The 26608-nt window shown below is 45.9% G+C and overlaps 1 protein-coding gene across 1 annotated transcript in view; it reads left to right on the top strand.

The window, feature by feature from the left end:
• LOC141165092 (cadherin-related family member 4-like) overlaps positions 1 to 26608 on the top strand; it is a 184882-nt gene that overhangs the window by 95414 nt on the left and 62860 nt on the right. Inside the window, exons 10-12 of the mRNA XM_073650730.1 lie at positions 7738 to 7848; positions 12687 to 12796; positions 14881 to 15026. Coding sequence (XP_073506831.1) covers positions 7738 to 7848; positions 12687 to 12796; positions 14881 to 15026 — 367 coding nt within the window. The remainder of the gene's footprint in view (positions 1 to 7737; positions 7849 to 12686; positions 12797 to 14880; positions 15027 to 26608) is intronic.

The raw sequence follows: 26608 nt of genomic DNA, 5'->3' as shown, positions 1-26608 counted from the left end.
CCCGACCGCAACACGACAGGACAACGCATTGGAGGCAAAGTGACGTTGACACTACCCGGAAACAGCTGGCGTGCTGGAACCAGGCAGGGAAGGAGGGAGTACCCGTGCCAAAGACACTGCTGGGAAACAGCTAGCGGTGCTGGAACCCAGGGTAAATACTAAAAACAGAGTGGAGCCAGAGGCCTAATTGGAGCAAGTTTAAAATCAATAGTAGTGTGAATGTGGACAGAGCAGGAGAATTTGCCGGAGACACAGCTGGGGATCAGCTGACATGACTGAACCCCAATAACATTGGAGCAAGCGTTGACTGTGCAGACGGCACTTCTGAGCAGCAACTAGCGGTATTGGAGCCCAGGGTAAATACTAAAAACAGAGGAGCCAGAGGCGTAATTGGAGCAAGTTTTAAATCAGTAGTACAGTGGATGTGGACAAAGCAGGAGAATTTGCCGGACACACAGCTGGGGATCAGCTGACGTTACTGAACCCCAATAACACGGCAGCAAGCGTTGACTGTGCAGACGGCACTTCTGAGCAGCAACTAGCGGTATTGGAGCCCAGGGTAAATACTAAAAACAGAGGAGCCAGAGGTGTAATTGGAGCAAGTTTTAAATCAGTAGCACAGTGGATGTGGACAAAGCAGGAGAATTTGCCGGACACACAACTGGGGATCAGCTGACGTGACTGAACCCCAATAACACTGGAGCAAGCGTTGACTGTGCAGACGGCACTTCTGAGCAGCAACTAGCGGTATTGGAGCCCAGGGTAAATACTAAAAACAGAGGAGCCAGAGGTTTAATTGGATCAAGTTTTAAATCAGTAGTACAGTGGATGTGGACAAAGCAGGAGAGTTTGCCGGACATACAGCTGGGGATCAGCTGACGTTACTGAACCCCAATAACACGGCAGCAAGCGTTGACTGTGCAGACGGCACTTCTGAGCAGCAACTAGCGGTATTGGAGCCCAGGGTAAATACTAAAAACAGAGGAGCCAGGGGTGTAATTGGAGCAAGTTTTAAATCAGTAGTACAGTGGATGTGGACAAAGCAGGAGAATTTGCCGGACACACAGCTGGGAATCAGCTGACATTACTGAACCCCAATAACACGGCAGCAAGCATTGACTGTGCAGATGGCACTTCTGAGCAGCAACTAGCGGTATTGGAGCCCAGGGTAAATACTAAAAACAGAGGAGCCAGAGGCGTAATTGGAGCATATTTTAAATCAGTAGTACAGTGGATGTGGGCAAAGCAGGAGAATTTGCCGGACACACAGCTGGGGATCAGCTGACCTTACTGAACCCCAATAACACAGCAGCAAACATTGACTGTGCAGACGGCACTTCTGAGCGCCAACTGGCGGTGTTGGAGCTCAGGGATAATACTGAAAACAGAGGAGCCAGAGGTGTAATTGGAGCAACTTTAAAATCTGTAGTAGTGAGAATGTGGACAGAGCAGGAGAAATTGCCGTCCGCACAGCAGTGGAACAGTTGACGTTACTGAACCCCAATAACACGGCAGCAAGTGTTGACTGTGCAGACGTCACTTCTGAGCGCCAACTGGCGGTGTTGGAGCTCAGGGATAATACTGAAAACAGAGGAGCCAGAGGTGTAATTGGAGCAACTTTAAAATCTGTAGTAGTGAGAATGTGGACAGAGCAGGAGAAATTGCCATCCACACAGCAGGGGAACAGCTGACGTTATTGAACCCCAAAAACACGGCAGCAAGTGTTGACTGTGCAGACTTCACTTCTGAGCGCCAACTGGCGGTGTTGGAGCTCAGGGATAATACTAAAAACAGAGGAGCCAGAGGTGTAATTGGAGCAACTTTAAAATCTGTAGTAGTGAGAATGTGGACAGAGCAGGAGAAATTGCCGTCCGCACAGCAGGGGAACAGCTGACGTTACTGAACCCCAATAACACGGCAGCAAGTGTTGACTGTGCAGACAGCACTTCTGAGTGGCAACTGGCGGTGTTGGAGCTCAGGGATTACAGTTCAGGTGGTAGAAACATGAACACAACAGGAGACCTGGATACTGTTGCCAACCAATTATTTAATCTGGAAGAGGACTAGCAAATTCATGAGAGATCCAGGCCTTGTTCATTTTGAGAAAAGTAAGCCGGTCAACGGTATCGGAGGATAGTCGCATGCGACGGTCTGTTAGTACACCACCTGCGGCACTAAAGACGCGTTCCGATAATACACTAGCAGCAGGGCAAGCTAGCACCTCCAATGCATACTGGCTAAGCTCTGGCCATGTATCCAGCTTACAGACCCAAAACTTGAAGGGAGAAGAGCCGTCTGGGAGTACACTGAGAGGGCAAGACATGTAGTCTGTCACCATCTGACGGAAACGTTGCCTCTTGCTGACTGGAGCTGTCTGTGATGGTGTAGACATTTGTGGCGGCGGGGACACAAAACTTTGCCACATTTGGGCCATACTGGTCTTGCCTTGGGCTGAGGCGCTGCTTCTGCTCCCTCTTTGTGCAGAGCTTCCTCCACTGACTCGACGCACTGAGCTGCTTTGTAAAGCACTAGCAGCACTGCTCTCGGTTGGAATGGAGAACATGATGGAATGCACCAGTACGTCTTGGTACTCCCGCATTTTACACTCCCGGTTCAACGGTGTTATGAGGCTTTGTAAGTTGTCCCGGTAGTGAGGATCTAGGAGGGTGGACACCCAATAATCAGCCGTGTTGAGAATGTGGGCGATGCGGCGGTAGTTTCTCAGGCACTGCAGCATGAAATCAACCATGTGCTGCAGACTGCCAACTGGCCAAGAAACGCTGTCCCCTGCTTGAGGCATGATCTCTGCCTGCTCTGCATCACCCCACCCTCGCTCTAGATACTGACTACTAGAGCATTGTGTACCTCTCTCCTCTGGACAGATGTCTTCCTCCTCCATTGACTCCTCCTCATCCTCCTCACAAAGTGTCCCCTGCCTAGGCCTTTGTGAGGAACCACGTTGCGCAGACTGTAGAGAAGCAGATGGCATTTGCGACTCCTCATCCTCCACCTCTTCCAAAACCTCGTCCCCTAGTGCTTGCAGTGTTTTTTCAAGCAGGCAGATAAGGGGGATAGTCATGCTGACTAGTGCATCATGTGCACTCGCCATCCACGTGGAATAATCGAAGGCACGCAAAACGTGGCAAATGTCCTTCATAGAGGCCCACTCAGTGGTGGTGAAGTGTGAACGGCGCGCACTGCGACTTGTTTGCGCCTGCTGCCACTGGTACTCCATTACTGCTGCCTGCTGATCACACAACCTCTCCAACATATGTAACGTTGAATTCCACCTGGTGGGTAGGTCACATATGATGCGATGTTCCGGAAGACGTAATTGGCGCTGCAGAGCTGCAATGCGCGATCTTGCATTGCTGGAACGCCGCAAGTGAGCGCACTCTATGCGGACCTTGTGGAGCAGTGCGTCAAGATCCGGATAGTCCCTCAAAAAACTCTGCACGACCAAGTTGAGCACATGTGCCAGACATGGGATGTGAGTGAGGTTGCCTAGGCCCAGAGCTGCCACCAGATTTCGGCCATTGTCACACACTACCATGCCTGGCTGGAGATTCGCTGGCACAAACCACACGTCGCTCTGCTGCTTTATGGCATTCCAGAGCTCCTGCGCTGTGTGGCTTCGATTCCCCAAAGAAATTAATTTTAATACGGCCTGTTGACGTTTGGCCACGGCTGTGCTCATATCGGTCATCATAACAGGTAACCGTTCACGGGTCGATGTGGAGGTAGACCGTGACGGCTCCTGCAGCGCTGATTCAGAGGAAATGGAGTATGAAGAGGAGTCAATGTGTACAGACTGGATTCCTGCAATCCCTGGAGTTGGCAGAACACGTACAGCGCCACTCTCAAGATCTGTACCCGGCTCCACAACATTTACCCAATAGGCAGTGAGGGAAAGGTATCGTCCCTGTCCATGCTTACTGGTCCATCGGTGGTCAGGTGGACCTTGCTACTGACGGCGTTTTGTAGCGCATGTTTAATTTTTCCCTCCACATGCTGTTGCAGGGCAGGGACGGCTTGCCTGTTGAAATAAAAGCGACTGGGCACATTGTATTGTGGGACTGCCAATGCCATAAAGTTATGGAAGGTGTCAGTCTCCACCAGCCTGAATGATAGCATTTCAAGGGCCAGTAGTTTAGCAATGGCAGCATTCAGAGCCTGTGCTCGGGGGTGGTTTGCCGAGTATGGGCGCCTTTTCTCCCATGCCTGTGCTATAGATGGCTGTAGACTGGCCTGGGAGTGTGAGGATGACAGGGAAAGTGGTGCTGTGGGTAGAATTACACTGTGTCTCTGTACAACAGTGCCAGAGATTCTTCCATGGCGATCCTGTGAAGAAGCCGAACCAGCTGTGTGTGAGCTGGAGGAAGAGGCTACAACACGAGCTGAAGAGGTGGTAGGTGGCGCTGTAGGTTGGCCTAGGTCTTCAGTGTGTTTTTGTAACTCCACCACGTGCTTGGTCCACACATGTTTCCACATATTTGTGGTATTGAGGTTGCTGACACTTTTCCCTCTTTTCACCTTCTGATTACACAGCTTGCATTTGACAAAGCAAATGTCATCTGCAACTGTGTCAAAAAAGGACCTGGCACTGCAAGTCTTCGGAGCGCCCGCTTTGGATTTTGGAAGAGCCATGCTCCTAATGGGTGCCGAAGTGTAGGCTACATGCAACCAAGTCTGCCCCCTCCCTCTCCCTTCTTTTTGGGCCGTTCGGGGAATCTCTTCCTCAGAGCGCTCCCACGACCTTCCTGTCCCTCACGCCATGATGGGTCAAGGACCTCATCATCTACACCACCCTCTTCAAACAACTGCTTCTCCTGGGTAGTCTCGACAGCACAGTACGCACCAGAAAGTGGCACCTGAGTCTCATCATCAGATGCGTACTGAGGTGTGCTGCTGACCATAGGCACTGGCCCACCCGCCTCTTCAGATTCAGAGAGACATCACTGCATACTACCTCTTCTTCAAATTCTCGAATTCTGCTTGGCTGGCCCCATCTTTCCAAGCCAAGAGATTCAGAGAACAGAAGTAGAGATGGCTCCTGTCCAGGGCTCTCTGACTGCCTGGGCAATTTGGCAGGTGGTGAAGAGACAGATGGGTGCTCTTCAGTGCTCAGGACCTGAGAGGATCTGGAACTAATTGAAGTCGATGCGTTAGCTGCCATCCATCCGACAACGGCTTCAATTTGGTCCTCCAACAGCAGTGGGGTACGGCTAGCTCCTACAAAGCAGCGCATAAAGGACTGTTCCCTGGTAAAACTGTGGGATGCTGAGTCACTGGTGCCCGCAGCAGGCACAGAATCCCCACGTCCTCTCCCTGCAGGCACAGAATCCTCACGTCCTCTCCCTGCAGAAACTCGACGCCCACGCCCACGACCACATGCCTTACTCCCTGCCTTCTTCATCTTGGTAGACTGATAAAGATAGGCAGAAAAGTACTAAGCGCTTAGTGTGCTTATTCCTGAACAGCTGCTAACAGGTATAAGAAACACTAATTTTATAAAGTGTGTACTAGACTTTAATATGAGCTAATGTGGCCTACACAACTGTAAAGTGGAGTGCTTGGTGAACTTTATTTAGATTTTTTTTGTCACAAAAAGACACTGGATGTGACCAAAGATGTAATACCGATAGTATCACAAACTTTTTGTAGCTATTACAATGTAGGAAGGTAACCTACAATGCAATAGATGAGGCTACAAAAAATAGGCTAATACTAATCTGGCTGGGGCTGCAGGGCACAATGCTGCAGAAAGGCTCCTCTATCTACTCCTATATAGTGTGTTTGGAACCAATGTAGCTGAATACGGATGGAACCACCACACTAATAGGAGAAATCGTGAAAAATGTTCAATTAGCAAAAAAGGACAATGTATGAGGCAGTGACGCACGCTGAGCGCACTACAACCAGACGTGGCTGAAGCACACACTACAGGGTGAGCTGCACTCACACACAGAGACCTTGCAGACAGCGGTGAACAGTGCAGATGCAGAGCACTGTGCACTAGCGCTGCAAGACAAAAAAAAAATCTCTATCTACTCCTATTTAGCATGTTTGGAACCAGTTTAGCTGAATACGGATGGAACCACCACACTAATAGGAGAAATCAAGAAAAGTTATCAATTAGCAAAAAAGGATAATGTATGAGGCAGTGACGCACGCTGAGCGCACTACAACCAGACGTGGCTGAAGCACACACTACAGGGTGAGCTGCACTCACACACCAGACCTTGCAGACAGCGGTGAACAGTACAGATGCAGAGCACTGTGCACTAGCGCTGCAAGACAAAAAAAAAATCTCTATCTACTCCTATTTAGTGTGTTTGGAACCAGTTTAGCTGAATACGGATGGAACCACCACACTAATAGGAGATATCAGGAAAAATTATGAATTAGCAAAAAAGGACAATGTATGAGGCAGTGACACACACTGAGTGCACTACAACCAGACATGTCTGAAGCACACACTGCAGGGTGAGCTGCACTCACACACAGAGACCTTGCAGACAGCGGTGAACAGCACAGGGAAATGTGCACTAGCACTGCAAGGCACAGCGATTTAGAAAGTAGCTTGGGTAAAGCAGAATAGACCAAATAGGTAGCTAAAACTGTCCCTCAGAACAACAGCGTCCTATCCCTAACTGAATTCACAGCAGAGTGAGCTCAAAATGGCGGCGGCGGCTTTTATAGTGCATCATGACATCATTTCAGCAGCCAATCACAGCCATGCCATTAGTTAAGATGCCTACATGCCTAACAGGATGTGCCCACACTTCTTAGGATCCTCATTGGCTGAATAAAATGAAACTGGCTCATTGCATTATGGGAACTTCCGATTCCGGTATACGATATTGTAAAAGTATCGGAATTAAGTATCGGAATTCCGATACTGCGAATATCGGCCGATACCCGATATTTCACTATCGGAATGCTCAACACTAGTCATGATTAAAAAAATCTCAAAATCACTGGGATACATTGAATCATTCCAGAGCTCTGATATTATGACACATGTCAGATTTTGAAAAATTTGGCTTGGTCGCCAAGGGTTTAAAGAGCTCTTCAACATTATTTTGTTTTAAGTTCAAAATTTTCAGGACTTTATTTTTATTGCATGTTGTGCTTGTATTTTTCATGGTGTATATATTTGTTTATATTCCTATGAATTCCCTCCTCTCAGGGAATCAGTTTTATAATTTCATCCTAATGCAGAAGCACTATTTGCTCGACTTGAGTTCTGAATTTTAGTGTATTCAGATACAGGGGACTGATTATAAACCAGAGTTAATGAAATATAAATGAGTTAATGTAATGATAACATGGAGGCTGAACAGAACAGTTTCTGTTTGGCAAGAGCTTACAGTCTATTTCTTATTCTTTCTTTGTTTTATATGATGTCATGTATTTGTTAAATATTAACATATCATATATTGTATAATGAATGGAGCTTTAGATTTTAGCTTTGTAGGAGAAAGGGACCATCAATGTATAAAACAAATTCAACTGGTAGTATTGCATGATAAAAAAACCTCAGATTTTACATAAATAGTTGGCATAAAAAAGAATGTGATGAAGTCTTCTATACCGCACATTTGATTTAATATATTAAATGTTCCTAAATGTGCTGACTCTGAGCAGTGAATTATTAACAAGTAGATAATTAGATGATATTTTGGTCTAAGATTTATAAATTCCCATTTTTGTCACGTTATCTCTTTTCTTTAGTTTGAAGTCACTCATTCTTCTCCTCTGTTTGATGTCTTCTTTGTATTGAATTCTGATACTGGAGTTATTTCTACAACAGATAAGCATTTGGACTATGAATCAGACCCTAAGGTATGGCCTAATGTTTTTAGGAAAATATTGACTTGTGCAATAAGCAAACACTTTTTAAGCCTCTCAAGACATGACATTTTTTTCATTTTTGCCCAGCCCCTCTCCTTTCATGTTTTTTATGAGATTAGTTGCAATTTTTAATGACACCATGCATTTTACCATATAATGTATTGAAAAATGTAGTGAAAATTCCAAGTGGGGAAAAATGGTGAACCTCTCCCCCCCTCCATAATTTTTTCATTCACTTTTGGGTTTTCTTTTACAGCAGGGGAGGGGAACCTTAGGCAGTGGGCCATTTACGGCCCTCAATGACCTTTTCTCTGGCCCTCGGGACCGCAGTCCTTAGGCCGGCAGTTGTACTTTGATGGCCGCTGACCCTTTAATTTCCACTTGGTCTGTGAACACACACACGCAATATTCACTACTGAATGTTGAGTTGCATCCAGTGAAAGATTATGTCCTGACACCAGTGCTAGCGTCACAACGTACTTTGAGGGCATAGTTGATGCACAATTTGTACAGCCCCCAAAGGATGATATAAACATCCAAATGGCCCTTGTCAGAAAAAAGTTCCCCACCTCTTCTTTACAGTGTTAATTATGCAGTAATTATGTGGTATCCAGGTCAGTTTAATTACAGTAATACTGAAACTTTTGTTAAGTCCAAGTGGGTTTTATTAAATAGTTTTCACTAGGGGCGTATATGAGTTGCTATCTGATAACACCTACTTGGACTTGCCAAAAATGAATTCATTAGGTGCTAAATAATATGATTGCAAATATTTTCGCATGGGACAGGCAAAATAAAATAAAAATATTTGCATTATGCATTCACTTCAACATGAAAGGTCCTCTTTAAAGCATACCTCCGGTTTCATAAGAAAATTATATTAGTGAAAGACTCAATATCAGTCAATATAGTAAGAAGGAATAGAGGTACAGAGAGATACATAAAATGCATGTACACTAATGGCAGACGCCCCACCAACAAAATGGAAGAATTAGAATTAATTTTGTTGGAAAATAATTATGACATGGTGGGGATATCTGAGACATGGCTGGACGAGAGCCATGACTGGGCAGTTAATTTACAGGGCTATAGTCTGTTCAGAAATGACCATACAAACAAGCGAGGGGGGGGTGTATTTATATGCAAAATCATCCTTGAAACCCATCTTGCGTGAGAATATATGTGAATCTAATGAAAATGTAGAGTGCCTATGGGTGGAGATAAGGGGAGGGGGAAAAATAATAAATTACTGATAGGGGTTTGTTATAAGTCTCCAAAAATAATGAAAGCAGCGGAGAATATCCTCATAAAGCAAATAGATGAAGCAGCGACTCAAGTAGAAGTCATTATTATGGGGGACTACCCTGAAACACAATGGGAAACAGAAACCTGTAGTTCAAGCAAAGGTAATAGGTTTTTGACAACTATGAGAGACAATAACCTTTTACAACTGGTTCAGGACCCAACAAGAAGGGGGGCACTGCTAGACCTAATATTAGCCAACAGACCAGTCCGCATATCAAATATATGAGTAGGTAGTCACCTGGGTGATAGTGATCACAAAATAATAAGTTTTCATGTATCCTTTAATAAGATGTGTAGTAGAGGGGTTACAAGGACACTAAACTTCAGGAAGGCAAATTGCCAACGGTTGAGGGATGATCTTAGTACAATGAACTGGGACGATATCTTGAGACATAAAACTACACAAAGCAAATGGGAGACATTTATTAGCATCCTGAATAGGACCTGTGCACAATATATACCCTATGGGAATAAACATGCTAGAAATAGGAGGAAACCACTATGGCTAAATAGAGCTGTAAGGGGCGCAATAAGTGACAAAAAAAAGCATTTAGAGAACTAAAGCAAGTCGGTAGTGATGAGGCATTAAATAAATACAGAAAATTAAATAAATTCTGTAAAAACCAAATCAAGGCAGCAAAGATTGAGACAGAGAGACTCATTGCCAGAGAAAGTAAAAATAATCCTAAAATATTCTTTAACTACACAAATAGTAAAAAACTAAAAAATGATAGTGTTGGCCCCCTTAAAAATAGTCTGGGTGAAATGGTGGATGAGGATGAGGAAAAAGCCAATATGCTTAATGATTTTTTTTCAACAGTATTTACACAAGAAAATCGCATGACAGAAAACATGATTAGTGATGACAAAAATTCTTAATTAAATATCACCTGCTTAACCCAGCAGGAAGTACGGCAGCGTCTAAAAATCACTAAAGTTGACAAATCCCCGGGCCTGGATGGGATACACCCGCGAGTACTGCAGGAATTAAGGAGCGTCATAGATAGACCATTATTTTTAATCTTTAAAGATTCCATAATAACAGGGTCTGTACCAGAGGACTGGCGTTTAGCAAATGTGGTGCCAATTTTCAAAAAGGGGACAAAAGCCGAACGTGTAAATTATAGGCCAGTAAGCTTAACCTCTACTGTGGGTAAAATCCTGGAGGGTTTCCTAAGAGATGTTATACTAGAGTATCTGAAGAAGAATAACCTCATGACCCAATATCAACATGGGTTTACGAGGGACCATAACTGTCAGACTAATCTGATCAGCTTTTATGAAGAGGTAAGTTCCGGACTGGACCAAGGAAATGCAGTGGATGTTGTGTATATGGACTTTTCAAAAGCTTTTGATACGGTTCCACACAAAAGGTTAATACATAAAATGAGAACAATGGGGATAGGGAGAAATGTATGTATGTGGGTTAAGAACTGGCTCAATGATAGGAAACAAAGGGTGGTTATTAATGGAACACACTCAGACTGGGTCTCAGTTAACAGTGGGGTACCACAGGGGTCAGTATTGGGCCCTCTTCTTTTTAACATATTTATTAATGACCTTGTAGGAGGCATACAGAGTAGTATTTCAATATTTGCAGATGACACTAAACTCTGCAGGGTAATCAATACAGAGGAGGACAATTTTATATTACAGGAGGATCTATGTAAACTAGAAGCTTGGGCTAATAAATGGCAAATGAGCTTTAATGGGGATAAATGTAAGGTAATGCACTTGGGCAGAGAAAATAAAATGTATAATTATATGCTTAATTGTAAAACACTGGGCAAAACTGTCACTGAAAAAGACCTGAGTGTATTGGTGGACGACAAGCTCACGTTTGGTGGCCAGTGTCAGGCAGCTGCTGCAAAGGCAAATAAAATAATGGGATGCATTAAAAGAGGCATAGATGCTCATGAGGAGAACATAATTTTACCTCTATACAAGTCACTAGTGCGACCACACTTAGAATACTGTGTACAGTTCTGGTTTCTGGGGTATAAGAAAGACATAGCTGAACTAGAGCGGGTGCAGAGAAGAGTGACCAAGGTTATTAGGGGACTGGGGGGTCTGCAATACCAAGACAGGTTATTACACTTGGGGTTATTTACTTTGGAAAAACAAAGGCTTAGGGGTGATCTTATTACTGTCTACAAGTATATGAGGGGACAGTACAAAGACCTTTCTACTGATCTTTTTACTCTGAGGCCTGAGATGGGGACAAGGGGGCATCTTCTACGTCTTGAGGAAAGAAGGTTTAGTCATAATCACAGATGGGGATTCTTTACTGTAAGAGCAGTGAGACTATGGACCTCTCTGCCGCATGATGTTGTAATGAGTGATTCACTACTAAAATTAAAGAAAGACATGGCTGTCTTTCTTGAAAAGTATAATATTACAAGTTATATATACTAGATTCCTTGATAGGGCGTTGATCCAGGGAACTAGTCTGCTTGTCGTATGGAGTCAGGAAGTAATTTTTTTCCCCAATGTGGAGCTTAGTGTTTGCCACTTGATTTTTTTTGCCTTCCTCTGGATCAACATGTTAGGCTATGGGTTGAACTAGATGGACTTAGTCTTCCTTCAACCTTAAAAACTATGTTACTATGTTACTATGTTACTTAGCAGTATAATCATATTTGTGAATCACTCTATTAGTCATTTTTTCGGATAATCTGCAGCACAAACTGCCTGAAGTCTATGCTACAAGCAATAGTAAATTAAGCACCATCATTATCCTGTTGATTGTTCAGTGTTGGAGAGTGCGCCATAGGATTTTACAGCTCTCTTTCCAGCACTAGGGACTGTAGCTAAAAGTCACAAGGACAGAATAAAGGCTGACAAAAGGTTAAAGGGAATCTGTCACCCCCTGGGAGATATCAGACCTCTACTATGGCCATACAGGGTATAGAAAAGTAAATCTATACATATCTGTATGGCCCTTGGTAGAGGTCTGATTGCAGAGAAAACTAGTTTTATGTTTTTGGTTTTCAACAGGCTTGGCATCCGGGGGACACCAAGCAATCCCCGCCTATCTGATCATTATTCCCCCAAATCGTCACCTATCAGCGTTGTTACCATTTTCCCTCCCCCGCACGTCACAGGGCGCTGTGATGTGCGCTTTTCTTCCTCACCTCCCAGAGCATGCGCAAAGTGCGGCTCTTATAGAGCGCGTTTTGTTTCCTCCCGGCCGGATTTGTATGAGCACACTGCCGCAGAAAACCTTCTTGTTATGCGCCGGGAGTCACTGGAGCGGAAGTCACAGTGACTCTCTGACGCCTCCGCAATAGAGCACTGCTCTTATTATGCTCTGTGCTTTCTCCAGACCCCAGAGCAAATTAATGAACATTCAAATTTGCAGAGTATAAATTTGCTGCAAATCAAATTTCACAGTAAAATTGGCACGATTTGGCAAAATCAAATCTCATCAGATCCATTAATTTCTACAGCTAATACTTTTTTATCAATGTTAGCTGTAATATGATTTTTTTTTTTTAATCATAACATATTTTCCCCTATTATAGAAATTTGTAATCTCCATCAAGGTGAGAAATGTAAAGCCAAATCCAATGTTCTGCACAGGCTTAATCACAATCACTCTCCAAAATGAAAATGATGAACTGCCTGTTTATCAGTAAGTACAATAATTTCTATAATCATTACTGTAAAACAAAAATGTAATAAAATCATAAAACTATTTTGCCCAAAACATTGAGCCAAACATGCGTGTAAAGAGGCCTCAGTGGTCCTGCACAACGTGGACATTTAATTTTTTCATGTAAACTCAGGTCCGCGCAGTCTAAGTTTGTCTCCTCCAATTGTGTTTACCCAGAAAATGCATATAGCAGATAATTGTATGGGAACAGGCAGTTGAGGTTTCTCTTATCCATTTTTTTATAGTGTATAAAGCATTAAAAAGGAGGTCTCACTCAGGTACCAGACTTGATCGGTCTATTAGCCAGAAGTGAAACCAGTGGAACACACAGTCTGGGAAACTCCAGTTTTTGCAGCAACTTATTTCCTGGTAGAACAAAGGTTCATACACGTTGATTTTCACATGTTTTATCATTTGCCTTTAGAGGATAGTGGGGAAGGCACATTAAATTGCCAATGCATCCTTCCAGTTTTGTCAAGACATACGGTACTTACTTTAATTTAATATGTGTGTGCAGCTCAGGGGGAGTGTAGATTTAAGAGACCTAATGTCTAGCCACAACAACATTTTTGTTTTTCTCATGATCATGCATTTCAAGTAGTAATCTTTTTTTTGCAAATGATGGTTGTTATTTGTTTAATGAAAAGTTACACAATTTTCCATTAAACTTTCTGTATTAATCCCTCATTCGCATTCGATAAGAAACATCATTGTAAGGGTGCTTTCACACTGCGTTTTGGCACCTGTTCATTGACCCTATCAGGCGTACGCGCCAACAGGGCAATAGACTATAATGGTGCCAACAGAGTGAACGTGTACCCTGTCATGCATCATTTTCGGGCCTATATGCCTACTGAAGGCGGACACTCAGACGTAGTAGACCTCGTATGGGGGGTGTCCATCTCCAGGAGGCGTATACGCTGTCAATGTAAGCCCCGATGGGACCAACAAACGGGTGCCAAAAGGTAATGTGAAAGCACCCTAATTAAGGAATCACTTTTGTAGCAACAAATGAAACATGGAACAATATTGTTGTGTTGTGTAATTCAGTGTGAAGACCTGCAGGAAGGGTATTTAGTTTGTATAGAAAATGGTTATATCATATCCATATTATATATTCCATGTACTGGTTCAGTATGCATAATTATATATTGTAGATGCATACCTCTAAGGAAGAGGTACACAACCTGTTGCCCAAGTTCCACATGAGGCCCACTATGCCATTTTATGTGGCCAACCATATGGTTAGAGACATGTCTATCTATGGTGGATGCCTACATATATTTTCCATATCAGAAAAAAAAAGAAGTAGTTTTCCACCGGTAATATGGAAAACAGGGAAGGTCTAGTACCAATATGCCCTGTGTGGCCAATTCTGTGTTCCCTATATATCTGCAGAATGGAGTTTTCCTGACCCATGTGTTGCACACCAGCAATATGATTTATTGGTCAGTTGGCAGTGCATGTTTGAGGCTTAATTTGTTGTAGTTTTACAGGAGTAGAGGTAGGAGTGAAACACTTGAACATATAAGTACAAGTCACATAAACTAAAATGGAGAAAGATACAAGTTCTTTACCTTTCTGGAGTGTGAATGGAGAAATAGGGGTTATACATTCTCCCAACTGGTGGGATTCCTACATGTTTCAGATCAGGATATGTTGTGCACCTTTGCTCTAAAGCCATATTCCCACTTGAATAATTGGTGAAGATTTTTGGTGCAGAATTTACCAACAAAATATGTTATGCACCAGGGTACAAAACAAAAGGCTATTCATATGTTGTGGTGACCCTAAATAATGAATATTTATCATTATAGATCTGTCATGTTGGCAGTCTAATGCAATATATAAATGTAGCCTTTCTTAAAATGATAAAGATATCACAGTGCAGAATGATATCCCGATGTAGAAAAGTGATATCTAACTGTGCAACTCTTTTGTTGCATTAAGTGTTGAGTTAATGTCATCATTCTTGTGTGTTAGTTTGAAAAAGGATACATTTGTATTCTTCTGGTATTATAAATTCAAGAAGTAATAATTAATTTTATTTATTTTCATCATAGGAATTTACCAAATAAAACTATTGACATCCCTGAAAATCTTCCTCCTGGAACGGTTGTTCTTAAACTACAAGCAACTGACAGGGATATTGGCGACAGTGTACATTATGAATTTTTCACTACCTACCCTGGGCTATTCATAGATGAAGGTAAGTTACCATATTTTTTCGAATATAAGATGCACCTTAACATAAGATGCACCCCAGATTTAGACAGCAGAAAATAGGAAAAACATTTTTCTTATTTATTAAAATTTCCCTGGTCGTGTAAAGTGGAAGGGTCATGCCCATCAATTTTAATGTAGTAGGGTAGAATAGAGAGGTAATAAATCTACTGTCTCTCTGTGGTAGATATTGTACACACACAGCTCTGCTATATGTTCGCATATACCTATACGCAGTTCTGCTACATGCCCATATAGACACACACAGCTCTGTTACACATGCATATATAGACACCCAGCTCTTCTACATATGCACATATAGACATATACAGCCCTGCTACATGCACAAGTAGACACACAGAGCTCTGCTACATATGCACGTATAAACACTCATCGCTCTCCTACATGCACATTTACATACACACAGCTCTGCTACATGCACAGGCACATTCACACAGACACACTATACAGGTAAGGTAATACAAAAAGAGTACACCCACACTACACTACTGAGGGTGTGAATATAGCCAGAGTCAATTATTACCCAAACTTTACGATATAATTTTGAAATGTCCTGGGTGCTCGGCCACAAGATTGTTCAATGTCAGCAACAAAGAGAAGGCGGCACTCACCATTTCAGTAAAAACATCTTAGTCCTTTATTTCATATGTGGGACTTGGACACAGGGTGAAGGTTTTTGAGGAATGCAGGGGCTGAAAGAGGAGACTGAACGATGGCTGTTTCGCGCTCGAGTAGCGCTTCTACAGGTCCAGGTGTGTAGAAGCACTACTCAAGCGCAAAACGGTCGTCGTCTGGTCTCCTCTTTCTCCCCCTGCATCCTCCAAAACCTACACACCATGTCCAAGTTCCACATATGAAATAAAGGACTAAGATGTTTCTACTGAAATGGTGAGTGCCGCCTTCTCTCTTATTCTTTGTTGCTGACATTACCAAGGTAATACCTCAGGCTTCAAGGCAACCAGAACTGCATTACAGCTCCCTCCTCTTTAGTTCCCACAGAACTGGCTTATTTCAGAGTCCAAATCAACACGTACCCAGATATAGCCTTGCACAGTAGGCCTGCATAGTACAATAAAAAACTATCCTCCTTCACAGCCAGTAATTTTAGCTCATCATCTCCTTCTATAAGCACTCCTTATTTTACTTAGTGGAGGAACAAAAGTACAACCCTTCCAGAGATTTGACCAAAAATGGCAAATGTCTGTCCATCCAACATCTATGGGGCATCCTTGTCTGTCTATGTCCCATGGATTACTCCAGAAGATGGAGGCACAGGGGTCATGTACCTTGCTATACTTCTATGTTAAAACTTATCTGATTCCTCCCTCATCCAGTGAGCTGTGAGCCTGAAGGGTTAGGATTACATTACCCAGACAGACAAGGGGGGACAGACAGGGATGAAAGAAAACTAGAATCATACAAATATACTCACAAAACACAAGGGAGGAATAGAAACCAAATAGGAGAGGATAAGGATAAAAATGCAAGTTAACTCCATGCAGAAATCTTCTAAACAACTCTCCAACCGCCTACTCCAAACACTGAATTTATCCTCCAACATCTAACCAGAAAGTATAACTATCACTGGCAATTCCCAAGTGCTAGTGGCGAGCATATATACCAGAGGGGAGTGGCCAGCACAGAACAGCTGAGGTAATTCAGGATGGAGAGCTCCAGGAGATCAACTGAACTGAGGAGTTCGTGTAACCAGACATCGCGATCTTCTGGCCCCTCTCTATCGTGGTATCCCCATGATAGGTACAATATACAGCTGGATAGGTATCTTGCAGAATTTTGTTTTAAAGGGAAACTATCATGACCCCAAACACTATTAACCAGCAGATATATGGTTAACCTGCAGGTTTTATAGCATTCTAAAGCTATGCGGCTGCTGCACTGAAAGCCCAACTACTGGGACGAAATAAACCTTATTCCTTCCAGCAGCCACCAGCTTTCCGTAATAGAGGCATGTCAAAGAGGCTTCAGTCACTGCTCAGTACATGGTGAACAGCGGCTGTAAGCACACACTAGCTCATTGGCTGAGAACCGGCTCTACCACATATCAGTGCTTACATTGGCTTACAGCTGTAAACTGTGTGGTAACTGAAAGCTGCTGATTTCCCCATCTGGGGAATCACAAACAGGGAGGAGAAAACCCTGTGTACAGCTCAGCCCCTGTGCATCGAAATCTAATTAGCATTAAATTTAAAACGGTGATTAGTGTTGAGCGATACCTTCCGATATCGGGAAATATCGGATCGGATTGGATCGGACCGATACCGAAAAAGTATCGGATATCGCCGATTCCGATACCGGAAACCAATGCAAGTCAATGGGACATAAATATCGGAATTAAAATAAACCCTTTCTTTCCTTGTAGGTTATTTCTACATGAAGGAAAACAACTAAGAATAATGTAGAATGTATTGGGGGAGGTGGGGGAGACAATAAAGGCATAGAGGTTTAGCCCAGTCAAATGGAATAGCAGGAATTACTATTTTTTTATTATGTTCTGAGTTACGGAAATATTAACTATGTTAAGTATTTTTATATTTTGTCAGATATTTATGTTTCACTACTTCCATGCTCTTCACCTTCTTTTTTACTTCTCCCACACTTTCTCCTTCATCATCCTCAGCATCTTTTTCATCCACTTCTTCTTCACCTTCTTCTTCTTCACCTTCTTCGTATTATTCTTTTTTTTACATTCTTCATATTCTACTTCTTCATCTTCTTCATATTCTTCTTCTTCATCATATTCTTATTTGTGACAGGCATTCCTGTAGTTGTTATCTATAAAAGGTTGGACATTACACCTTTCGTTCTGCCCGTCACAAAAGATTTACAACAGGATTTGTCCGCTTTCAGTTTGGCCTGCAGCAGCAGGTCTTTTCCAGGGGCACCACGAGGAGGAACGGACTCACCCCCATACACTGCTTAGTCATCTTCTGCTTATAATTTAGATATTATCTTTTGCTCTGATTTTTAGTCTTATGCTTAATGTTCTTCCGCTTTTTGTTCTGCAGCTTCTTGTATTTCTGCTTCTTGGTTTTCTGTCTCTTGTTCTTCTGTATCTTGGTGCTTGTCTTCTCTTCTTTGTCTTCTTGGTCAACTTCTTCAGGGTCATCTTCTTGGTCTTCTTCGGGGTGGTCTTCAGGGTCGTCGTCTTCGGGGGTCCTCGTCTTCGGGGTCCTCGTCTTCTTCGGGTTGGTCTTCTGGGTCCTCGTCTTCGGGGTCCTCGTCTTCTTCGGGGTGGTCTTCAGGGTCCTCGTCTTCTTCGGGGTGGTCTTCAGGGTCCTCGTCTTCAGGGTCATTGTCTTCGGGGTCCTCGTCTTCTTAGGGTTGGTCTTCAGGGTCCTCGTCTTCAGGGTCCTCGTCAGGGAGATCCAGAGTGATTACCAAGAACCATTTCAAAAAGCTTGAACTTGGAAATGTAGCAGAAGGTACAAGAAAGCTGAGGAACTACCGAGGACCAGCTGACGGTACTGGAACCCGGATGGGTAGCAGAAGGTACAAGAGCCAATGGAACTACCGAGGACCAGCTGATGTTACTGGAACTCGGTTACTAAGCAGGAGGTACCTGTGCCAGAAAGCACTACCAAGGACCAGCAGACGTTGGTGGAACTTGGATACCGAGAAGGAGGCACCTAATCCAAAGGCACTGCCGAGAACCAGCTGACGGTACTGGAACCCGGATGGGTAGCAGAAGGTACCCATGTAAAAAAAAGTTCAAGGCCGCGAGCCGGCCGCAGTTACCAAAACCCACAGTCCTACAGGGGGTGCTTGTCCTATTGGCACTATGGAACCAGCCTTCATTGCCAGATCCCGCAGCCCACATAGGAGTCACCTAAACTGCAGGCACCATAGAGTCGGCTAACCCGACCGCAACACGACAGGACAACGCATTGGAGGCAAAGTGACGTTGACACTACCCGGAAACAGCTGGCGTGCTGGAACCAGGCTGGGCAGGAGGGAGTACCCGTGCCAAAGACACTGCCGAGAACCAGCTGACGGTACTGGAACCCGGATGGGTAGCAGAAGATACAAGAGCAAATGGAACTACCGAGGACCAGCTGACGGTACTGGAACCCGGATGGGTAGCAGAAGGTACAAGAGCCAATGGAACTACCGAGGACCAGCTGATGTTACTGGAACTCGGTTACTAAGCAGGAGGTACCTGTGCCAGAAAGCACTACCAAGGACCAGCAGACGTTGGTGGAACTTGGATACCGAGAAGGAGGCACCTAATCCAAAGGCAATGCCGAGAACCAGCAGACGGTACTGGAACCCGGATGGGTAGCAGAAGGTACCCATGTAAAAAAAAGTTCAAGGCCGCGAGCCGGCCGCAGTTACCAAAACCCACAGTCCTACAGGGGGTGCTTGTCCTATTGGCACTATGGAACCAGCCTTCATTGCCAGATCCCGCAGCCCACATAGGAGTCACCTAAACTGCAGGCACCATAGAGTCGGCTAACCCGACCGCAACACGACAGGACAACGCATTGGAGGCAAAGTGACGTTGACACTACCCGGAAACAGCTGGCGTGCTGGAACCAGGCTGGGCAGGAGGGAGTACCCGTGCCAAAGACACTGCCGAGAACCAGCTGACGGTACTGGAACCCGGATGGGTAGCAGAAGATACAAGAGCAAATGGAACTACCGAGGACCAGCTGACGGTACTGGAACCCGGATGGGTAGCAGAAGGTACAAGAGCCAATGGAACTACCGAGGACCAGCTGATGTTACTGGAACTCGGTTACTAAGCAGGAGGTACCTGTGCCAGAAAGCACTACCAAGGACCAGCAGACGTTGGTGGAACTTGGATACCGAGAAGGAGGCACCTAATCCAAAGGCACTGCCGAGAACCAGCTGACGGTACTGGAACCCGGATGGGTAGCAGAAGGTACCCATGTAAAAAAAAGTTCAAGGCCGCGAGCCGGCCGCAGTTACCAAAACCCACAGTCCTACAGGGGGTGCTTGTCCTATTGGCACTATGGAACCAGCCTTCATTGCCAGATCCCGCAGCCCACATAGGAGTAACCTAAACTGCAGGCACCATAGAGTCGGCTAACCCGACCGCAACACGACAGGACAACGCATTGGAGGCAAAGTGACATTGACACTACCCGGAAACAGCTGGCGTGCTGGAACCAGGCTGGGCAGGAGGGAGTACCCGTGCCAAAGACACTGCCGAGAACCAGCTGACGGTACTGGAACCCGGATGGGTAGCAGAAGATACAAGAGCAAATGGAACTCCCGAGGACCAGCTGACGGTACTGGAACCCGGATGGGTAGCAGAAGGTACAAGAGCCAATGGAACTGCCGAGAACCAGCTGGCGGTGCTGGAGCCCAGGGTAAATACTAAAAACAGAGGAGCCAGAGGTGTATTTGGAGGAGGTTTTAAATCCGTAGTACAGTGGATGTGGACAAAGCAGGAGAATTTGCCGGACACACAGCTGGGGATCAGCTGACGTTACTGAACCCCAATAACACTGGAGCAAGCGTTGACTGTACAGACGGCACTTCTGAGCAGCAACTAGCGGTGTTGGAGCCCAGGGATAAGAATGAAAACAGAGGAGCCAGAGGTGTAATTGGAGCAACTTTAAAATCTGTAGTAGTGAGAATGTGGACAGAGCAGGAGAAATTGCCGTCCGCACAGCAGGGGAACAGCTGACGTTACTGAACCCCAATAACATGGTAGCAAGTGTTGACTGTGCAGACGGCACTTCCGAGCGCCAACTGGCGGTGTTGGAGCTCAGGGAAAATACTGAAAACAGAGGAGCCAGAGGTGTATTTGGAGGAGGTTTTAAATCAGTAGTACAGTGGATGTGGACAGAGCAGGAGAAATTGCCGTCCGCACAGCAGGGGAACAGCTGACGTTACTGAACCCCAATAACACGGCAGCAAGTGTTGACTGTGCAGACGGCACTTCCGAGCGCCAACTGGCGGTGTTGGAGCTCAGGGATAATATTGAAAACAGAGGAGCCAGAGGTGTAATTGGAGCAACTTTAAAATCTGTAGTAGTGAGAATGTAGACAGAGCAGAAGAAATTGCCGTCCGCACAGCAGGGGAACAGCTGACGTTACTGAACCCCAATAACATGGTAGCAAGTGTTGACTGTGCAGACGGCACTTCCGAGCGCCAACTGGCGGTGCTGGAGCCCAGGGATAAGAATGAAAACAGAGGAGCCAGAGGTGTAATTGGAGCAACTTTAAAATGTGTAGTACAGTGGATGTGGACAAAGCAGGAGAAATTGCCGTCCGTACAGCAGGGGAACAGCTGACGTTACCGAACCCCAATAACACGGCAGCAAGTGTTGACTGTGCAGACAGCACTTCCGAGCGTCAACTGGCGGTGCTGGAGCCCAGGGATAAGAATAAAAATAGAGAGGAGCCAGAGGTGTAATTGGAGCAAGTTTTAAATAAGTAGCACAGTGAATATGGACAGAGCAGGAGAAATTGCCGTGAACACAGCAGGGGAACAGCTGACGTTACCGAACCCCAATAACACGGCAGCAAGTGTTGACTGTGCAGACAGCACTTCCGAGCGCCAACTGGCGGTGCTGGAGCCCAGGGATAAGAATAAAAATAGAGAGGAGCCAGAGGTGTAATTGGAGCAAGTTTTAAATAAGTAGCACAGTGAATATGGACAGAGCAGGAGAAATTGCCGTGAACACAGCAGGGGAACAGCTGACGTTACCGTACCCCAATAACACCGCAGCAAGTGTTGACTGTGCAGACGGCACTTCCGAGCGGCAACTGGCGGTGTTGGAGCCCAGGGATAAGAATGAAAACAGAGGAGCCAGAGGTGTAATTGGAGCAACTTTAAAATGTGTAGTACAGTGGATGTGGACAAAGCAGGAGAAATTGCCGTCCGCACAGCAGGGGAACAGCTGACGTTACTGAACCCCAATAACACGGCAGCAAGTGTTGACTGTGCAGATGGCACTTCCGTGCGCCAACTGGCGGTGTTGGAGCTCAGGGATAATACTGAAAACAGAGGAGCCAGAGGTGTAAGTGGAGCAACTTTAAAATCTGTAGTAGTGAGAATGTGGACAGAGCAGGAGAAATTGCCGTCCGCACAGCAGGGGAACAGCTGACGTTACTGAACCCCAATAACATGGTAGCAAGTGTTGACTGTGCAGACGGCACTTCGGAGCGCCAACTGGCGGTGTTGGAGCTCAGGGATAATACTGAAAACAGAGGAGCCAGAGGTGTATTTGGAGGAGGTTTTAAATCAGTAGTACAGTGGATGTGGACAGAGCAGGAGAAATTGCCGTCCGCACAGCAGGGGAACAGCTGACGTTACTGAACCCCAATAACACGGCAGCAAGTGTTGACTGTGCAGACGGCACTTCCGAGCGCCAACTGGCGGTGTTGGAGCTCAGGGATAATACTGAAAACAGAGGAGCCAGAGGTGTAATTGAAGCAACTTTAAAATCTGTAGTAGTGAGAATGTGGACAGAGCAGGAGAAATTGCCATCCGCACAGCAGGGGAACAGCTGACGTTACTGAACCCCAATAACATGGTAGCAAGTGTTGACTGTGCAGACGGCACTTCCGAGCGCCAACTGGCGGTGTTGGAGCTCAGGGATAATACTGAAAACAGAGGAGCCAGAGGTGTATTTGGAGGAGGTTTTAAATCAGTAGTACAGTGGATGTGGACAGAGCAGGAGAAATTGCCGTCCGCACAGCAGGGGAACAGCTGACGTTACTGAACCCCAATAACACGGCAGCAAGTGTTGACTGTGCAGACGGCACTTGCGAGCGCCAACTGGCGGTGTTGGAGCTCAGGGATTACAGTTCAGGTGGTAGAAACATGAACAGAACAGGAGACCTGGATACTGTTGCCAACCAATTATTTATTCTGGAAGAGGACTGGCAAATTCATGAGAGATCCAGGCCTTGTTCATTTTGAGAAAAGTAAGCCGGTCAACGGTATCGGAGGATAGTCGCATGCGACGGTCTGTTAGTACACCACCTGCGGCACTAAAGACGCGTTCCGATAATACACTAGCAGCAGGGCAAGCTAGCACCTCCAGTGCATACTGACTAAGCTCTGGCCATGTATCCAGCTTACAGACCCAAAACTTGAAGGGAGAAGAGCCGTCTGGGAGTACACTAAGAGGGCAAGACATGTAGTCTGTCACCATCTGACGGAAACGTTGCCTCCTGCTGACTGGAGCCGTCTGTGATGGTGTAGACATTTGTGGCGGCGGGGACACAAAACTTTGCCACATTTCGGCCATACTGGTCTTGCCTTGTGCTGAGGCGCTGCTTCTGCTCCCTCTTTGTGCAGAGCTTCCTCCACTGCCTCGACGCACTGAGCTGCTTTGTAAAGCACTAGCAGCACTGCTCTCGGTTGGAATGGAGAACATGATGGAATACACCAGTGCGTCTTGGTACTCCCGCATTTTACGCTCCCGGTTCAACGGTGTTATGAGGCTTTGTAAGTTGTCCCGGTAGCGAGGATCTAGGAGGGTGGACACCCAATAATCAGCCGTGTTGAGAATGTGGGCGATGCGGCGGTCGTTTCTCAGGCACTGCAGCATGAAATCAACCATGTGCTGCAGACTGCCAACTGGCCAAGAAACGCTGTCCCCTGCTTGAGGCGTGATCTCTGCCTGCTCTGCATCACCCCACCCTCGCTCTAGATACTGACTACTAGAGCATTGTGTACCTCCCTCCTCTGGACAGATGTCTTCCTCATCCATTGACTCCTCCTCATCCTCCTCACAAAGTGTCCCCTGCCTAGGCCTTTGTGAGGAACCACGTTGCGCAGACTGTAGAGAAGCAGATGGCATTTGTGACTCCTCATCCTCCACCTCTTCCAAAACCTCGTCCCTTAGTGCTTGCAGTGTTTTTTCAAGCAGGCAGATAAGGGGGATAGTCATGCTGACTAGTGCATCATCTGCACTCGCCATCCGCGTGGAATAATCGAAGGCACGCAAAACGTGGCAAATGTCCTTCATAGAGGCCCACTCAGTGGTGGTGAAGTGTGAACGGCGCGCACTGCGACTTGTTTGCGCCTGCTGCAGCTGGTACTCCATTACTGCTGCCTGCTGCTCACACAACCTCTCCAACATATGTAACGTTCAATTCCACCTGGTGGGTAGGTCACATATGATGCAATGTTCCGGAAGACATAATCGGCGCTGCAGAGCTGCAATGCGTGATCTTGCATTGCTGGAACGCCGCAAGTGAGCGCACTCTATGCGGACCTTGTGAAGCAGTGCATCAAGATCCGGATAGTCCCTCAAAAAACTCTGCACGACCAAGTTGAGCACATGTGCCAGACATGGGATGTGAGTGAGGTTGCCTAGGCCCAGAGCTGCCACCAGATTTCGGCCATTGTCACACACTACCATGCCTGGCTGGAGATTCGCTGGCACAAACCACACGTCACTCTGCTGCTTGATGGCATTCCAGAGCTCCTGCGCTGTGTGGCTTCGATTCCCCAAAGAAATTAATTTTAATACGGCCTGTTGACGTTTGGCCACGTCTGTGCTCATATCGGTCATCATAACAGGTAACCGTTCACGGCTCGATGTGGAGGTAGACCGTGACGGCTCCTGCAGCGCTGATTCAGAGGAACTGGAGTATGAGGAGGAGTCAATGTGTACAGACTGGATTCCTGCAATCCTTGGAGTTGGCAGAACACGTACAGCGCCACTCTCAAGATCTGTACCCGGCTCCACAACATTTACCCAATGGGCAGTGAGGGAAAGGTATCGTCCCTGTCCATGCTTAATGGTCCATGCATCAGTGGTCAGGTGGACCTTGCTACTGACGGCGTTTTGTAGCGCATGTTTAATTTTTCCCTCCACATGATGTTGCAGGGCAGGGACGGCTTGCCTGCTGAAATAAAAGCGGCTGGGCACGTTGTATTGTGGGACTGCCAATGCCATAAAGTTACGGAATGTGTCAGTCTCCACCAGCCTGAATGATAGCATTTCAAGGGCCAGTAGTTTAGCAATGCCAGCATTCAGAGCCTGTGCTCGGGGTGGTTTGCCGAGTATGGGCGCCTTTTCTCCCATGCCTGTGCTAACGATGGCTGTAGACTGGCCTGGGAGTGTGAGGATGACTGGGAAAGTGGTGCTGTGGGTGGAATTACACTGTGTCTCTGTACAACAGTGCCAGAGATTCTTCCATGGCGATCCTGTGAGGAAGCCGAACCAGCTGTGTGTGAGCTGGAGGAAGAGGCTACAACACGAGCTGAAGAGGTGGTAGGTGGCGCTGTAGGTTGGCCTAGGTCTTCAGTGTGTTTGTGTAACTCCACCACGTGCTTGGTCCGCACATGTTTCCACATATTTGTGGTATTGAGGTTGCTGACACTTTTCCCTCTTTTCACCTTCTAATTACACAGCTTGCATTTGACAAAGCAAATGTCATCTGCAACTGTGTCAAAAAAGGACCAGGCACTGCAAGTCTTGGGAGCGCCCGCTTTGGATTTTGGAAGAGCCATGCTCCTAATGGGTGCCGAAGTGGAGGCTACAGGCAACCAAGTCTGCCCCCTCCCTCTCCCTCCTTTTTGGGCCGTTCGGGGAATCTCTTCCTCAGAGCTGCTCCCACCACCTTCCTGTCCCTCACGCCATGATGGGTCAAGGACCTCATCATCTACACCACCCTCTTCAAACAACTGCTTCTCCTGGGTAGTCTCGACAGCACAGTACGCACCAGAAAGTGGCACCTGAGTCTCATCATCAGATGCGTACTGAGGTGTGCTGCTGACCATAGGCACTGGCCCACCCGCCTCTTCAGATTCAGAGAGACAAAATGGTTGCGCATCACTGCATACTACCTCTTCTTCAAATTCTCGAATTCTGCTTGGCTGGCCCCCTCTTTCCAAGCCAAGAGATTCAGAGAACAGAAGTAGAGATGGCTCCTGTCCAGGGCTCTCTGACTGCCTGGGCAATTTGGCAGGTGGTGAAGAGACAGATGGGTGCTCTTCAGTGCTCAGGACCTGAGAGGATCTGGAACTAATTGAAGTCGATGCGTTAGCTGCCATCCATCCGACAACGGCTTCAATTTGGTCCTCGCGCAGCAGTGGGGTACGGCTAGCTCCTACAAAGCTGCGCATAAAGGACTGTTCCCTGGTAAAACTGGGGGATGCTGAGTCACTGGTGCCCGCAGCAGGCACAGAATCCCCACGTCCTCTCCCTGCAGGCACAGAATCCTCACGTCCTCTCCCTGCAGAAACTCCACGCCCACTCCCACGCCCACGACCACATGCCTTACTCCCTGCCTTCTTCATCTTGGTAGACTGATAAAGATAGGCAGAAAAGTACTAAGGGCTTAGTGTGCTTATTCCTGAACAGCTGCTAACAGGTATAAGAAACACTAATTTTATAAAGTGTGGACTAGACTTTAATATGAGCTAATGTGGCCTACACAACTGTAAAGTGGAGTGTTTGGTGAACTTTATTTAGGTTTTTTTTTGTCACAAAAAGACACTGGATGTGCCTAAAGATGTAATAACGATAGTATCACAAACTTTTTGTAGCTATTACAATGTAGGAAGGTAACCTACAATGCAATAGATGAGGCT

This window comes from Phyllobates terribilis, unplaced genomic scaffold, assembly GCF_046119375.1.
Source record: "Phyllobates terribilis strain yellow unplaced genomic scaffold, ASM4611937v1 Scaffold_11__3_contigs__length_659146591, whole genome shotgun sequence".
Classification (NCBI taxonomy): domain Eukaryota; kingdom Metazoa; phylum Chordata; class Amphibia; order Anura; family Dendrobatidae; genus Phyllobates; species Phyllobates terribilis.
The sequence above is the reverse complement of the archived record's forward strand: the minus strand, read 5'-3'. Positions and strand labels throughout refer to the sequence as shown.